Source organism: Enoplosus armatus, chromosome 1 (assembly GCF_043641665.1).
Source record: "Enoplosus armatus isolate fEnoArm2 chromosome 1, fEnoArm2.hap1, whole genome shotgun sequence".
In the NCBI taxonomy this organism is placed as follows: domain Eukaryota; kingdom Metazoa; phylum Chordata; class Actinopteri; order Centrarchiformes; family Enoplosidae; genus Enoplosus; species Enoplosus armatus.
In genome coordinates this window covers 27,103,909-27,122,454 of record NC_092180.1, presented here as the reverse complement: position 1 = coordinate 27,122,454, position 18,546 = coordinate 27,103,909, and the positions used below count along the sequence as shown (strand labels likewise).

At 40.3% G+C, this 18,546-nt stretch overlaps 1 protein-coding gene across 1 annotated transcript in view; it reads right to left on the bottom strand.

The window, feature by feature from the left end:
* Positions 1-18,546, bottom strand: part of LOC139283424 (neural-cadherin) — a 263,675-nt gene that overhangs the window by 184,517 nt on the left and 60,612 nt on the right. The window contains exon 2 of the mRNA XM_070903433.1: positions 1,930-2,127. Within this exon, the coding sequence (XP_070759534.1) occupies positions 1,930-2,127 (198 nt within the window). The remainder of the gene's footprint in view (positions 1-1,929; positions 2,128-18,546) is intronic.

Sequence of the window (18,546 nt, the reverse complement as noted above, 5' to 3'; positions counted from 1 at the left end):
CTTCTTTCTGTGGTTTCAAGTTGAGAAGGCTTTCAGCATAAAAAAGGGGAATGAATAGCGAGACACATCACAGCCTCCCTAGGTTACGGCTACAGAGTCAACCAGTGCAAAAGACTGCAAGGCAAGCGGCTGTGTAAATACCACTGGCTTCATGAGCTGTCAGAAATATTGTAAATGCATGAACATGCACCAACAAAGTGATAAATATGACTGGACAATCAGTTTTCCAAAGTTATTGAGATGTGAAATGCAAAGAAGAAATGCAGAGAGACTGAAGCTGCGATGTTAAAATTCATGAGCTGTATGAAACATAACAGGGTGCGATAAGACTTTCATCCGAACCACAGTGCATTCACAAAAGTCATCGTTTTTTTTGACTCTGGGTGCGAATCGACCTCAACAGGACGCCTTCTATCACACAATCCTGCATCTGCGAAATAATTAAACCAGCATCAATTCAAGCCACTGAAAAGTTGAGTCTAGACACCAGCGTCAATGTTTATGTTTTTCTTGTAATTTCTAATGTCAATTCATTCTCTGTCACCCCCATGGGGAAAATTGAAAGGCCGTCTCTTTGTAGGCGGTGGTTCAGCAGATTCCAAAATGGGCAGACGAAATCATTACATGGCAGACAATAAGAAAAAGCAATTATTTTGCGTGGTGGAGAAATGAATTACATTACACTGGAAAATAAGTATGCTCAGTAGAAGCTCAAATTTCTTGGAACAACAGAAACAGGCTTGATTCAGCATCATGGAAGACATTTAGAGAAAGCGTTGACCATGATACATATCATACGCACCTATGATTAAACACTCATTCACACACCAGGGAGCCGGGGATCGGACCCCCAACCCGCTCTGCCTCCCGCGCGACAGTGCTAACCACTGCGCCAACATGCCGCCCATCCAAATGGGAACACCTGTGGTGAATGCTCAATGGTTTTGTATCTAAATCGATGTACTTACTCCAGTATGACGACTAGTAAACTCTAAAAAAAAGTTGTGGGTGAAAGTGTTTACCATCTAAACAAGCGTGTCCTTTTCTAAACGTAAACCCCTCATGTCATAGAGGCTGACACGTTAAGGCTTTAGATTCAAAACCCAGTGGTGGTGCCTTTCACAGGGTTCAATATTGTTTGTAGTTGACTATTTTGTTGCAAACATTTCGACTTAGCAGATAAATGTGTAAGGAATGATTCTGTTCTATCCCTATCCAGATCCATTCCAATGGACGTAACTTTTCAAGGACGTCTACATCTATGATTACTGTCATCTCACCTCACCCAAATGCACAAACTTGTTAGACTAGATGTGTGTAAGCCAATCACAGTGTTCCATCAACATCATCTTAAGCGGACTGCAGTAGAGCCACACGCCCTTTTTCAGCAAACATGGCCGTTTGTGTTTGAACTGTGCTTAAATGAAACATGAGATGTTATTGTCATGAGAGATTTAGCTTTTACTCGGGATTTTTTCAAAACAATCCGTCCGACTGTTCTGATTTGATTTTCTAATGATTATCAGCTTAATATGATGCATGCTATTGATCATGTGCACAGACTGTTCAAACTCAGGAGACTTCCGAAATTGAGGACATTCTGAGTAGTGATGTCGAGGCTATATGCAAAATATATATGCAATGCGTTTTAAAGCATCACTTTATTCATTCATATGAATTAACCATTCATAAAAAAATAAATGAACGTATGTTTTTTGTTGAAAGACTTTTTTTTAAGTCATTTTTACTATTAGGTGGTTTCTCCCGTTCAGATTCTCTGTCCTCTGCAATGGACAGAAGAAATAACACGTAATAAAGTATCTTATTTGGTTGCTAATGATTTATGAGTAGAAGGTGCACTGCACCAGGGTCCTGGCACTCACCCACCTACCCTAACCTCGAGGCAAGGAGTTAAAAAAAATAACCCACCATCGGACAGGAAGTACTCCACCTCGCCGTTGTTGCCTTCGTCCCCGTCCTGAGCGTAGAGCTTGTAGACCAGCGAGCCTGCAGGGGCATCAGGGGAAACCACAGCGAGGTAGGGAGCAGGAACCATGCTCCACTCTGGGACATTGTCATTTACATCCGTCACAGTCAACTCCACTCTGGCCATGTACCACTCTGGACCTGAAGAGGGATAAAATAGGAGAGAATGGCAGTTTAGAGAGGGTTAATCGTGATGACTAGCAGACCAAATTTAAGGCAGATACCATGTTTGATAGGGTTGTTGAACAGTAATTTCAAGTTCATGTAAACACATTATTTTTGGTTTCTGGAAAGTTTAATTTTAAACTTGAGGAAGACAACATTGCAATCCACCTAGAAAGCCCCCCCCCCCCCCCCCCGCCCCCCAGCTGGATCCATATTTTAGCATGCTAACACTTTGGTCAGAGCCAACTTTGTGCTTGTCTTACAAACAATATGTATGTTAAATCGGGAAGGGTCTCTCTCTGTCAGCCCAGCAACTCTTCCAGCAGAGCAAACCACGTGGCATTCAGCCAGCAATAGCCTACTGTTTTACTCCAACTGGCTGTGCTGCTCAGGGAAAAAAAGACCATTCCAGCAGCCGACTAGCTGGCTAAGGTAGCGGTGCTGCCAGCTCGAAAATAAATAATAAATGTAAACAAACCAGTGCCAAGAGAAGCAGTTTACTGCTGTGTATGTGCCAGGTGTTCGTCAGGTACAACACTGAAGTGTAAAAAAGTAATGCTTCCCAGTTGACAACCAGACCTTTGCTAACCCGAACTTAATGCAACTTAAAGCTGAAACGATTAGGCAAAAAAATAAAAGGACAGAAAAAGTAATTAGCAGTTGGAATATTTCAACAAACTTCCTTTGTCATATAATACAGTTGGGTTTTGGTGGGACAAAAAAAAGAAATGTGTATACGTTACTGTGGACTGAAACTGAGATGGTGTGACAACATTTAATGGACTAAACCAATTATGAATCAGTCGAGGTAATAATCGTTGGTTGCAGCCGCATACAATCTGGGGTGCTGCCAAGTACACAAAGCAAAGCATTGGTGCACTTAATGAGGTGGAAACAGTCCTTTCATACGATTCAGGAGGATTTTCACTTTGTGCATCAAATGAAAGTAGAAGTGTAGCCTAGCGATTCAAGATTTGTTTTGTTTTCCCAAAACACAAATACCGACAACAATAAGTAAGAATCAGAAATAGTATGTGGGAAACAATGCTAAAGTTATCCAGTGTTTTCCTCCAGTGGTGGAATCTAACTCAGTGCATTTACTCACTACTTAAAGGCATAATGAGTCGGATTTTCCTACAGACTAGAGGGAAAAACAATGTTTCTCAATCATCACTTGAAGTGTATGGCGATGTGATTACAAGCTGCAAGCGACAAATCCCTCTCATTCTGCCTTTAAGTGCAAATTTGACATACTTGTTCTTCAGCTGAGTCTTTTCTTTTCATGCCAGTCTCTGTTTCTACTCCATTACATTTGAGAGGGAAACATTGTACTTTGAAGTACTTTCATGAAAAATAACAAACTTTTCATGGTTCCACCTTCACAAACGTGAAGATTCGGAGCTTTCCCTTTTAATCATTTGAATTTAGTCTTAATCGTAACAAAACAGGCATTGCGAAGCTGTCACTTTGTGCTCTGGGTGATTGTGACGGCATTTCTCACTATGGATGACAGTTTGGCTCAAATGTCAAGGAAGGTGGTAGGTAGGCAGACATCAAGAGTTCCCAGAGGTGAATATTTATTTACAGTGCTCTCCATTTCACACGTATACTCAAGAATAGAATAGAAAAAAAAAAAAAATACTGAGAAAAAGAGCTCATAACAAATCAAACAGCATGTGTTAATGGCAGCACCGCCTCACCTCTCTGACTAGTAGCAAAACTGACTCTATATATATATATAGAGTGTTCAATTAACACCTAGACTGCTTCAGCCAGTACCAAAACCAAGCGGGTGAACTAGACAGTAAACCTGACATCAGGAAATCAAATGCCGTTCATGGGCTTACACCTCAGCAATCCTAACACAGTACTTAGAATGCCCAAAAGAAACAAAAGAAAACCTTCCTACAGAAAAGAAAACCCCTCCACTTGGTTTGGCTCTCTCAAGCAGCCTTTTCAATGCAGGACTAATTTTTACAGCGTGGTATTAGTACTCTCACTGAATACTTCCTCCACCTCAGTTTCTCTTCTCCACCGCTCTCATTCAATTTCACTGGCTCCCATTCAACTGTCATCTCCCTCCATTTCTTTCCTGAATGTGTCATGTGGACAACAGACAGCGGGAATATGATGAAGAGGAAACACGAGAGGAAGGCTGTCTCTGCGTCTCAACCAGTAATTATAATCAGGGCTGCGCTATCTGCACCCGTAGTAAACAGCAATCATACTGACACTGGCAAAAACACACACTAAAGGTCCCACACGGACCTCATCAGTGCGCACACACACACACACACACACACACACACACACACACACACACACAAAGGGAAAAGATGCTGCACAGCAGTGTTTGCTGGTCGCAGCAGGGGAGCAGAGGAGTGATTTCAGGGCTGGAACCAGAGGATTGCTCTATTATGTCAGTTTTTGGTACCTGTTGCACAAAAGTTTGATCCTTGTTTGGAATGATTATGTAACAAAACGGTATCACTGCAATTGTCCCACAATTAGTTACAGTTGGCTGTACGGCAAGTCAAGATGATGAATCTGTACATCTCACATTCTCCGGCTGTAATTGTGAGATGAGAAGACGCCTTTGTGTGTGTGTGTGTGTGTGTGTGTGTGTGTGAGACTGTACAGTAAAGGATGGAAGGTGAATAGCAAGAGAACAGCAGCGGGAAAAGAAAAAAAAAAAATATATATATATATATTTTTCAGAGTAAGAGGGTGCAATCAAGTAAAATAGAGCACAGTGAGAGAGAAAAATAAGAGTTGAGAGTCACATGAACAGGATTAAGAGTGAAACGCAGAGGCTGAGAAGTGACCCCGTGGTTGTTATAGAAACAGCAGAACAACGTGAAGTGGAAGATGGAAGAATTAGGAAGAGAAAACAACGAGGAAAGCAATTGCATAAATCAATGGCATTAGAGAAGAGAGGGAGCGGTGGAAAGAAAAACATAAGCGGACATCAAAAGAAGACAGAAGAGCGAAATTAACCAGCCACATCATACAACAACAAAAAAATAAATAAATAAAAAACACAGCACTGCACTTGACTCTGGGGTTCAGCCAATGTATTTGTTGATGATCTCTCTCTCTCTCTCTCTCTCTCTGCCTCCCTCCCTCCCTGTGGTCGTAACAGATTCAGAATTAATTGGCAAAAGGACAACGCAGCTTTGGGGAAGAAGGGACGGCATTACCCAGATAATAAATCACTTGGCTAATATACAGAGCACTATGCCAAAATGCATCTCACAGACACACACACGCACGCAAGCAAACACACACACACACACGCACACACTCCTCTTTCTCACTAATAACGATCATCAGTGGATTAGTGGCTAATGAAGGACCATAGGGAGATACAGCTTGGTGCTATTGCCATCCCTCACACTAATGCATCTCACTGGATCTAATGATATGCTGCAATCCTTGGAAACAGTGGGACCTGCAATTGCAAATAGTGCTACAGAAGGCCTTCCCATGCCCGGTGACCTCGTTTGCTCCAATAGGTTGCAAGTCCTAGCATTGCTACATGTTTTTTGTTTTTGTTTTTTTTTCCCTCAAAGCGCTCTCTTGTTAGAGTCCTGAAACCCTACGCACAAACACCCCGAATGAAAAATGGAGGTTGTGTGTTTGCTGCTTTTTGTTCAGATTTCTGTCATGATCAGAACACAAACTGTGGTCAGGGTGGGATAAAAGTTGCAGTTTTCTATTGCAAAAGGCTCGCAAGCTTTTCCTGTCACGCCTGCCTCTGGAGGCCGAAAAAAAACGTTGCAGGTTTCCACAGAACTTTTCACAGCGGACATTTTGAATGGTCATCGCAGGAAAAGCACAGGAGGAAACTGTAACATTAGCAATGACTGCCGTAATTGTGGCCATTCAATGCAGCAACTAATAATATTATCAGAGTTATCAGTGTTTGACAAGTCAAATGCTGTCTAGTCAACTTTAGTTTCACTAAATAGATTTTATATATTCTATATTATATTATATATCTAAATATATATTTTTTCCCCGGCTCATATGCGCTATAACTAGGGTTGCAAAATTCCGGGAATATTGAAGGTGGAAACTTTCCATTGGAATTAATGGAAATAAAAGGAATACAATTTCGAATAGAAATGAAAAAAAAAAAACTGAATAAAAACTTTTAAGATCAATTTATAAAAAATTAAAGATGAAGAGATAATATTGAGGCCACTGAGAGCAATCAATGGTCAGCGAAAACATGTAGGTCTTGACAAAAGTCCTCTCCATGGACTTCCTTGATGTCAGACTCTGATGCCTCATCTTCACCATCCAAGCATGTAGTCCTTTGGCTCACACAGTGCAGTAGTGTTGGCAGTACTGCACTCTGCATGCAGAGGGCTGTGATTTTACCGAATTCCTGTTTAATGGGAGGCTGGCAAATTATCTGTACAGGTGATGGAAGAGTGCGCTTCAGAAGGCCGTGCATGGTTACAATTCAATTAAATGAGTATACGTTCCATCACAATAATACATAAAACTGAAATGAGATTATACAAGTGGAATTACAAGGATATATACAGTATGTATCCAAAAATACAAAAAAAAAATCACTATCTATAAACACAAATACACACTGAAAACAAAAATAAATAATAACACTAATGATATCAATAATTTCACAACCAATTTAAGAGAATAAATGACAGTTATAGCTCTTTTTTTGTTATATTTCTCCTCTGATTTACGTACTGAATACTTAACTTTCTCCAAATTCAATAGTAGCATCACCTCCCGGAGCCACTGAATATAGGTAGCAGGACTCCTTACCTTCCAATTAATCACTATCACTGGACAACCAAGCAGTGATGCGAATGCAATTGCATTTTTATGTAATGGTCTCGACTACGCCAAAAATCGGAGAGAGAATAACAAGACCAAAACATATGACCTGGGAAAACTGCGGAATGCTGACATCCAGGGCATTTTGGGGCAATAGTAGAATATTGGAATAATGTAATCAATGTACTATTTTAAATTGGATTAGACCATGTCGCATACAGAAAGTGTGTACGTGAAAGGATGTCTTTCCAAACTTTCTTCAATATCCATTTCCCAGGCAGTTTGGGGTTTTATCCCATGTATAAGGGTTCCTGTTTTGAATTGTTGTATATTTTGGAGATTGCACCCTTGTTATGAAGGTCAACATTGAGAACTGAGTATGTTGGGTCCGTCTAAAAAATATTTAGAGGCAAAGCTGCAGACCTGAAGATATGTAAAGTAATGAGACTTTGGCAAACTGTGGTCCAGGCGCATGCAAATGATACCAAGTTTTCATCTTTAAAAAGATCACCAAAGAAAACCAAACCACTTCTGCGCCTGACCGTTTAGCAGCAAGTCGAGTTGATATGGTTTAAGTAGATGGAACAAGTGTTGATACAGCAGTATTATGGTATTACGGTATTGGTATTATTATGATCAGATTGCTTATAATTAGATTGCTTCATGCTCCATCTGATTCTATGAAAATATACATACAATTACTTAATGTAGCCTAGTGTCTTTTGAGCTGTTTACAGGATCGCAAACAAGGATGTCTGATCTATATAGTCAGGTCACTTCCTTGACTATTCTTACTCTATATTAAAAAGAAATCTCTTCTTCATACCTGTGCAGTTCTGAGAAGAATTATGAAATAACACTTTCACATTTCCATTACTTTTACATGTAGACATTGCTAAACTTCCAAATAGAAAATACCATCCCTGTTAGGTTACACTGAAAAGGTTACAAAGACAAAGATGGAAAGAGCTTAACTTCACACTGTTGAGTTAGCCCTCAAATCTATTGAAAACTAAAAAAAAAAAACTCTGCAACACTCAACTTTATTCTCGTCAGCTTTCCTGACGGTAAAATTAGATTTTGTCTCAGCTCAATGACAATGTCTTTTTTGCATGACGGGTTTATTCAATTCTTTCTGGAAAGCGGAGGTGCCTACGAAATACAGTACACCCAATACAGTTGGTTCGTCTTTCTAAAATTCTTCTAAAACTACCTCACAGTAGTAGCCTACTATAAAGTCAAACATGAACTTGCATCTGACTCCAGGCTATGGTATAACCCCTATGTTGTGGCAAGATCTCTATGACACAGGTCCTTGCAAACATGCCAGACCTGTTTTGGGTTGAAACGCCGCTAATAAAAGTACTATTCTGTTGCACCGTTGCAAACATTCGCCAATACTATAGCAAGTAGGACAGGTGGGCTGAAAACCTGAATCTTGGCTAAGCGTCACTCAATGGACCAAATAAATAAGTCATATATAATATATGAATGCAGCCATTTATATAGTGCTTTTATCCAAAGCGCTTTACATCTCGCTTCTCATTCACACATGACACATAGAGCGAGCTACCATGCAAGGTGCTGGCCTGTCCATTGAGAGGAAATCACTTGCACTCGTCTCACACATCTCCTCCTCTCAAGCTTTGAACAGTTTCAAATATTGTGAATGCAAGCTGAGACAGACACTGCAGTCTACTGCTGTTTGATCTGACGGACAGCAAACTGTCCACCCTGCTGTGTCTTGCCCAATCATGCGGGTTGTCTCTCGCACAGAAACTGAGCCGTGAAACAGAGAAAACAGCACAGTGTTTTCTAGCTTGCTACGTCAGTTATCACGCCCATTATGCCTTAAAACGTTCAATTCAGGCTATAGTCAGGCATGCATTGAGGTGTGATACATCTTGCCTAGGCTCATTGAGGTTGATGAAGTTGTACGTAATGAAGCGCCACTCGAGTGAAGCCCAGTTATTCCTGCGGCATCATTGCCCCCTCTGTCCAAACAATACCTGCCTGTAAAGCTAACACTTTTACCTAACACTGATGTATGTGAGGACCACCACAGCTGTTTCGCCATGGGCTACATCCATTTGTCTTACTTCACTTATCTCATGATAAATATGTAGCTTACTTAATGTCATTTCTTTTACTAATCTCTAAAATGTGGCCAGTTCAACTATAATGGTTGTTTTGTTGGCCTACTCTTTATATAATGCAGTTTTTCATTATTGCATTATTGCCTGTTGGTATTTGCATAGAGCTACAAAATAATGCAATGGAGTTATCAACATTAGATTAGTGATATAGTCTCTATAAACTTTTCCAGTGTTTCCCATATATTGATATCAACATTGACTGGCACAACATACAGATTCTATTTTTTTTTTATTGTTTAAAATGGAATTCACAAATGGTTGGTGTTCATGAACACCTCTGCACAAATTTGTCCAAAACTGATGTATTCAAGTTAATTCTGAAAAGTTAGCCTATCTATGTCCATAACACAGCGCTGTCAATCTCTGAGACCCAACTCTTCAAATAACTTATTAACATGCATGTGACTAGTAAGGAAAGCTATAAGTTAACATTAGCAAACAGCTGTTTGTGGAGGTTAGCACACTATGCATAGATGCTAGTCAATATCGACTGCTCGTGCAAGTGGATAACATTAATGTTAATTCTTTAACTCTGACTCGTGGATGTACTCTCCCACGCTGTTGGTTTTACTCATTACATTGATAGAAAGCTTTTTATGCTTCTTCTTATGTACGCTGCTGACACAGTCATTTATGTATCAGCTAAAAGCCTGTGTAGCAGCAGAGACACTAACCAACGAAATGGAAATGGTTGTATCCCAATGGAAGGAAAGAAAAAGACAAGCTTACAATCAAAATAGATCAAGAGGAAATAAAGAACTATTTAGTGATTTTTAATTTAAAGTCATTTTGGATTCCAAACTCAACTTTGATGAACAAGTTAAAACCATATGCAAGAGAGTAAAGGCAAATCTGAACTGTTTTAAAACGATAAGGCATTACATACCCCTTAAGGCAGCTAAACTGTTCATGCATGCCATGGTATTTATTCTATTGTGTTACTGTATGGAGCCAGGCCTCACAGGCAACTGTCTATAACCCGTTACATCCCCATACAAACCAGCACTGAAAATAATGGATCAAAAACAAATGAAACGGCACTGCTGTATAATTCTGAAAAAGTATAAGTTCCTCAGTTATGACAGCTTTATCAAGTTTCCTTTTATCAAATTGATTTTTAAATGTGTGATCAATGTTGCTCCAGCTGTACTTTGTCCATATGTCACAAAAACAAATAGCCAATAGAATAGCCACTAGGGGATCAGCAAATGGCAACTGCAGGGTGGCACAGCGCAAAAATACTTTCTGTCAGTCATCTTTTTCAGTAAAAGGAAAACAGTTTTGGAATGCCCTAGCAACGGTAATAAAAATACAAATTGATCTGAAAACGTTTAAAGAGAAGGTGATAGGGGTCCCAAATTAGCCACGGCTAGAAATCCTATATGCAACACCTCTGTAGCACGTTTTATTTTTTTTCCTTGTCCCCGAGAATTAAACTAATACTTGAATATGCCACTTGGAAAGGGAGGAGAGACAAAACACAGACTTCGAAGCAGAAAACTGAGAACTGGTTTACTAGTTTTCATTTATGTTATTCTGTCTCTTTGCCATTTTTTGGAGCGCTCATACTTCCATTGTCATACAATTTGAGGCCGCTATTGTTTAGTGTTTTGACTTTAGCCTGCCAACTGCTCCATTACGTTTCCACCCAGTTCCGCAGTCCACTGGAAGAGTTTCAGAAGAAGCACGTCTTTAAGTAACCTTTTGTGCTGGCATTACTGAACTGGATCTCTTTACACGTTATTGTGAATACAAAATACTATTCTATGTACATTAAAAAAAACCAAATATGATTAACTGTATTTTATCTTACCTTTATATATCTTCTAACACATGAAATGTTTAATTCGGGTCAAACATTTGAAATATATGGGAGAGAGAGATGGGGCATTAGGTCAGAAATCGATCACTTTCTGATCTCACCACTTTCGATTAGAACAATTAATTTCCTACATGTTAACCTATATGACAGGGCGTTCGAATAATGTTAGATTCACAAACAAATCACTCTTAACTCAACTCTTAAAGAGAAATGAGTTAACTCGATCTGCAAGCGTAGGTGAATCCAAAATCCTGCCTGTGCAGTTGAGCATAAGAGCCAGGTTAGCGTAACACAATTTGTTCTGCAAACACCCCCTGAGCCAAAGAATGGGTGAGCTAACCTGTACACGTTACAGAACCAAAAGAGTCTTTCATGAGTTGGTTCGCTAGTGGCGGGTGACCGAAACGAACCGGGTTACTTAACAGAACAGGTCTTCTCATGGCGATGTTAGAACATGGTTTGATTAACCAGAATTTGAAGAATTCAAAGGCTATGTCACGGTTCAGTGTGGTGGTGTCTTTTGATCCGAAATAGCATCAGGTAGAAATGAACTTCTTGCACCCAAAGGGACCCGCCACATAATTTACTTTCCCCAAGAAATCCTGGTCAACTGGTGGTTGACTGGTGGCGATGTACTCACATCAGTGGATCCATATACAACAGGCAGAACATCTTAAGTCCAAATGAGATGAGCAAAGCACCATCAGCCCTCGACCAGTGGCTTCAAAATAAAAAAGATCTTCACAACTTCACATGACACTACACTACACATTTGTTTTCTGACTTGGGTTTCCTTATTAGGTAATTTCATTTTCATTTTTTCGTCACGTGTTGATAATCAAATGGTAAATCTGATGTTATATTTGAGGTAAAACAGAAAATCATGGGCAACATTAAGGTGTTGGACTGCCCCACCCACCATCTACTCAGAAGTCTGCTGTTGCTCAACATGAAAACTTCAGGAGATGTAAAGAAGTGTCTACCCTTTTTTTTGTAATTTCAGATTTAGGGACAAAAACATAACCTAATTTGCATATTCATTAATTTTAGGTATGGAAATTGTGGATAACCTTGTTTGTTACTCTCTGATAATCAGAGAACCATACATTATAGATTCATTCTTGAAGACGATATCTGTGTCTTTGGGTGGGGTGGGGATCCAATATGGGTCAACTTTGAGGGCCTCTGTCTCCTGAATGGTTGGTCATTCTGGTTAAACGCTGCTTACACAACTACCCTAAGCAGGGATGTTTATCCAGGCAGTTTTTGATCGATCAGTATCGGCCATATAATTAAAGTCCCGATCAATTCCCTTTCTCTCTTTGTTTGCTTTATGTGGTTCAGCAGTCCAGCTACCAGGCCACACCTCAGCAGCAGCCTAGCTAACCAGACAACAACAGATTAGGATAGATGATATAAAGCCTGTAGAAGAGGAGTGAGTACAAACTATTACACTTAGAACTTTATTTGAATCAGTACCCTTATTACTCAGAAGGAGGCAAGGGATGCTTCCACTGCCTTTTACACTGTGTATAGTTGCTGTTTTCCTACCCTTTTTAACCAAAACAAGAGTATGGGCAGACAGTCAAGAGAGCCAACAAAAGAGCACAGAGAAAGAGAGAGAAGCAGATAAGACAGAGACAACTGGAAAAGGACAGGACCATGTCACTAATAATGTACAAGTGCAAAAGAGAAGACTGATGGACCGGTCACAGAGTGCACAGAAAGAGAGCCAACGAAAGAGGCAGAGCACACACCAAACCGCATGGACTTTTTAATACTTTACATTTTGATCCATTTGTCTTTTCTTTTTATCACAATAAGAAGACCTGTCAAAAGGGAGATAAAAGGGTAAGCTGACAGCTTGGAGTGTTCGGGATGGTCAGTAAATGTCCATTTGATGGCCCCTTACATTTCACATACAATACAAATGTGTATTATTAGGGGAGTAGGTTTGGGCAATATGACACCACCTTGACGCTATAGAGAAAATCAGTGCTTCATGGTAGCATTGGATTTAAAGGATTTTTGGATCAATGTTATGAAGTATGTTGATTTGTTAGGTATTTATGGATTGTTTATGGATTTACTGGATTAGCCAAAAATTAGATCATTCCAATCCTGTTATTTCTGGTGATTATCTACAAAGTTATCTCAAATAAATTTGCAGAAAATGTATTATAACAACATGTACTGCTATTACAATATAAAATTACACATAGAATATTTGAAAAGCATCTAAGTCTATATTTGCCCCCCTTTTGCACACATTCGGAAATGTCTGTACAAATAGAAAAAATAATGTAATGGGTCACAAAGGTCTACACAAAAACTGCTACAGTTAGGCATCTGTTGATGGAGTCAGCTGGACCTTACTGACTTGAATCTCAAACACTCACAGAGATCAGTACAAGGTTTTCTTTCACATACGTATACAAATGTACTTGCCTTCTCAGCACATGTAATGCAACATTTTACAGTGCAGCATGTTACATTTGCAATATGTATCCACCAAAGCATGGACCCAGACTTTTTAGACCAAGACCCAAGTAACCACTGACCCTAGAAACGCCCTTGGGAAACACTATTCTGTTCTTGCAGCCAGGTGGTGGAATCAGTTCCAAGTTAACACCGAGGGCCAGGTACATAAAACTGCGTGGGTTCAAAACTAAAATTCTGTCGATGCACAAATACGCATTTCTTTGTCAGATTTATGAAGCTGTACATATGCATGGTTCTGCTTTATATGTCTTAGTCAATGTGAAATTATGTGTAAAAGCTCGATTTCCACTCACCTAATTTCCACAGTTAGCCTTAAATGGATGTACATATGCCCTGATATTAAATTCTTTCATTTAATAACATCTATCTGCCCCACCAGTCTGCAAACTTGGTGATAAAAGAACAGTAAAGACCATGCGCAATTTCACACAGTGTCTGATCCTTGCATCCATCCTTATTCACGGCATTTTACTTAGACTGATAATATTTATAGCAGCCATGGTGTCGTTAATTCATCGCACATGTACCTGGATGGTGATGTCTCTACCATCATCAACATCAAATGTCAGAAAGGCAGTCATTCATTAATTAAAGAACAAAATTGAATTTGTATAAACACAGATTTCAGCATTTTTTTCCCCACTTAATATCACAATTTTCTTGGACAAACAAAAGAATAACACTGAGTGAGCAAAAGCAATTAACTGAACCTTAGAAATAGTCCAATCGGCATTTGATAGACTGCAGAGAAAACAGTCGCCTTATTTTTCATTTCCACTTCACCAACATCACACTCGACTCACTCTACACAACCGTGTGTATGGTCAGAAGTATGTGCAAGGTGTGCACACAATACCAGTTTATGTTGGAAATGGTTTGTGAAAGATTTTGTGTATGAATTGCTTAAACGACACCCAGGGCTGCCAATTCCCTCCCCATCTTCGAACACAAACAAGACCCAATTCCTCAAACACTACTTGGCTCTGCTTTTCCAAATTTTACTTGTTCTTTAGCCTGAATTGTGAACCAAAAACATTTGTATTTTGCTCAGCTTTTTGCTGCTGTACACGGAGTGCCTGATCTACCTAACACTTTGTTCTGCATTTAAAGCTTTGTGTACCACCTGTGGCACATTCTGCGCCCAGGGTCAGATGCTGCGATGATCTGATGATGCCAAATGTCCACCCTTGCCGACACTCATGGCTCTATTTGGGCGGCCCGCTCAGGTAGATTTCATATTGCACACAGACAAGTGGACCTTCAACCCCCCAACATTCTAGCACCAGTCATTGTGTCAGATCTATGACCAGCTGTAGCATGCTAATCAGTTTAGCCCGGTTAGCCAGTTTAGTCAAGCTCATGTAGTGTCGCTGCCTCCGAATGGCAAGCACTAATCTGAGACCAGAGCTGGAGGATCCTCCCGTGATATTTAGATCCACCGTATGGGAGCATTACGGTTTCCCGGTTAGTTACTTGTGTCAAATTAGTGTCAAACTGTACGCTGACGTTGTTCGACTGAAGTCAGGAAACACTTCAATCATGACATTTTACGATGGCATCACCTGAATGCGCCTATAAGCGGAACGAGACGAAACCAGAGTGGAAGGGCAGGCAGCCTCTCACTGCAGATTCAGACCGCGCCAAAGTAATAACTAATGCTATAGGAGTGTTTATTGCTGCACATATGCGACCGTACTCAGTTGTAGAGAATTCAGAATTTTAGCATATGGAGCACAAGTGCTTGAGTCTCCGTACTGTCAGTCCAATGTGCCTGTCCTGTATGAATGAGCTGCAAGCTGCAGTTGTTCAGGAATTATCAGCAGGTCAGAGTCTTAAGATGGAGCATTACTCACACAATATGCCAGTATTTGAGTGCATTAACTGTTACAATAAGAATAATACACCAGGGGGGGTGCATGCACGCATATGCATATAGTTGAGTGTATATAGGTACATTAAGTGTAGGTATGAGTGGGTAAACATACATCTTGGGCTATGACCTCGTGGGGTGCAGTCAGTGCTCGAGGTTAGGTTGACATGTTGACTTTGTGTATCACCAACTGCCCATTACTTCTTTTGTTATTTTACCATCTGTATTTATTTAAGTTATGCATTTAGTAATGCTCTGCTGTACCAAAGACGTACCGAACCGTGACCCCAAAATCCAGGTACATACTGAACCAAGGATTTTGTGGACCGTTACACCCCAATATTGGATGACTGTCGTATTTAATGTGTTAACGTTACACATCTTATTTTAACTTACAAGTTTACGCGGACTGGCTAACTAACGTTAACCTCGGCACCAAACTGAACACTCAAACAGTGCAAACTGACGTTTGGTCTCTCTGGGTTATTTGCTATCCTATGAATCCAATTACAAAAAATGACACCAATTCACTGCAAAGTACACATCATCAACATACCAAGGACACACAGAACAACATGGAAACTGTCACAAGAAAACAGGACATAGGCACAAGCACACTTGTCTAGATGGACAAATAAGTGTCCAATTGATTCCATTATCTCTGTCAAACAAGAACACAGTTATGAGTGATGCGATTCCTTGAGCAAAGTGCAAAGGGACAGCGCCGGCCAGATGGGATTTTTCAAGTAGCTGTAAGTGGTACACAGTTTATGAGTCAACATCACAGGGAGCGAATGAAGACAGTAATAGGGAAAGGAAGTCTTTGTCTTTTGTTTTGTTTTTCTGTTGGAACACGGCGATGTTCCAGACAAATCTGTTTATCAGTACGTATCAGTATGTAAATGTATGTAAATGCTTGTTCAGGTCATGTGTGCATGTGTTTGTGTACTCACCGCTGCGACGGAGCTCGAGGATGTCAAACGGGAAAAGCACTGTTAACAGCTGATTAATCAAACACGGACCCCTCTCCCCTCCTCTTCCTCCGCTCTCCTCCGATGACCCCAATCAGCACCTTTCTAACTCTCCGCTACCTCATTTTCTCAATCTCTCTCTCCCCCCTCCTGCTCCACATTGCGCTGACAGTAGTGAAGGCATAATGTGGAACTCATTTACCCCCCCTCCTCCTCATTTAGCGTTAACATGCAGCACAAAGTATTCCCGTCCCGTCTTTTAGCCTCTGAAGAAAAGACTTTCATTATACCTGACAACATCTACACCGAGTGTGTCTGTGTTCATGTGTGTGTGTGTGTGTGTGTGTGCGTCCTCTATACGCACCCTTATATTTGAAAAAGGGACAAATGGAAAATATATTTGAAAAAGGGACAAATGGAGTGAGACAAAAAAAAAAAAGACGGGCAAGAAAAAGGAAAAGAGAAACAGACTGAGCGAGAACAAGAAAAATGCAGAGAAATAGAGACAGAGGAAGAGGAAGGCGGGGGGTTAAGAGAGAGAGACAGAATAGCAAAGAAGGCCAGTTAATTAAATGTCCTCTGTGAGGATTACAAAGGGCTATTTGGCCCTCACTGGTAACTGTTCCATCCATAATCTGTTTAAATGGAAAGCTGCCGCCGTCTTAGTGACTTTGTCACATTTTTACATGGAAATGCCAATTAAACCAAGGGATGAGAGAGAGAGAGAGAGAGAGAGAGAGAGAGAAAGTGAGAGAGTGAACCATGCCTTAGTTCTAACACTAATTGCAAATGATACAAATGGTTAGCCAATAGTTTCTGCTTATTCTTCCAGCACAGCTACTCATAATTGAAAATCTTCACACTGCCAATATTGTGCTCAAACAAATACACACACAAGTTGGCGTGCACACGGAAAACACAAACAACACTTTCACCGGAGTGCAGCAGCCTGTTCATGAAGCGACGGGATTGGCTAAGGCGGGGCAATATCGATTGCGATCCATATCCCAATTAAATTGTCCCAATCAAAAATAAATGAAATGAAATTTCAGCTGCCCTCATCAACACTTGTGTAATAGCAATGCATCAGACATGTCATTTAATAAACAAAGAAGTACCAGCTGTCTGTAGTTACCGTAGCATTTTAGCATCTTTCAACCCATTGTTTTGGTTTTATGGCCCACGTCTTTACTGTTTTGGCTTAGTCGCGTTGCTCTCATCAGTGTTGTGTCCACACACACACACACACACACACACACAGCACCTGTGAGAAAATGCCCTGATAAACCCACTGTACAGCACCTGCCCAGCAACAAATGGCTCATAGACAAAGTTCAAAGTTTTTTATTTTTTTTAATTCATGCGCTCTTTAAAATTGTATGACTTGTATGGATGTGTTTCAGGTGATTGAACAAATAGTTTGTGTCTATTTTCAGACCCACTACTAATACTGTATGAAGGAATTCATCAACCACACAGGATTCAAATTTTTTTTTTTCTTCTTTCTTTTTTTCAGATTCAAAATGGCCTTTACATTTTCTGTTAATTTCTCAGACCTAGTATTAGCCTTCCAAAGCCAACGATTGGTCAATCCCTTCCTGGGATTACTCTTCTTACCATCTGGATCTAAGACTGTCTTACCAATTGTGATACCAGCTATTGTTTACACCCTCCACTCTGTTGCTCCAGTTGGAGGGAATTAGTCTCGAAACCCCAGGTGACGCAAAACTTACAGCACTGTACTGTCCCCTGTTTAACAATCTACTAAGTACGGAATCCTTTAATTACCTTTAAGAACAGTCTAGTTCAGGTCAACATATGTGTATGTGTGTGTGGGTATGCATGCAATTTACAGTTCAGCTGAGGTAATCTCTATGATCTCTGGCTTTTCTAAATCCTATTAAGGTGTGCTGGGATTCAGTAGGGATTACAACCTTCTGTCTCCTGTCTCTCTTACACTTTGCCTGACCATTCAGTGTTATGGCGGAGATTAATATGAAAGTAAATGCAGCGTTTTTTTGAGCGAAAGTTTAAAAAAGCAGCAGCTGTTCAGACAGTGCCAAGTGCTCGGAGGGAGGCTGGCTGACGCTGTGAGCCCAAGCCTCTTATTATCCCAGTCGCAAAATGTCAGCTGACGGGGAAAGTCTAAACCGTAGCCCCGAACCAGAGTTTTCTTCCTTAACTTTCAAGTTTCATTTCCTTGTTTATCTAGTTCCTGAACACTGATTTGTGTTGCCTAAACTTAAAAAGACAATCTTA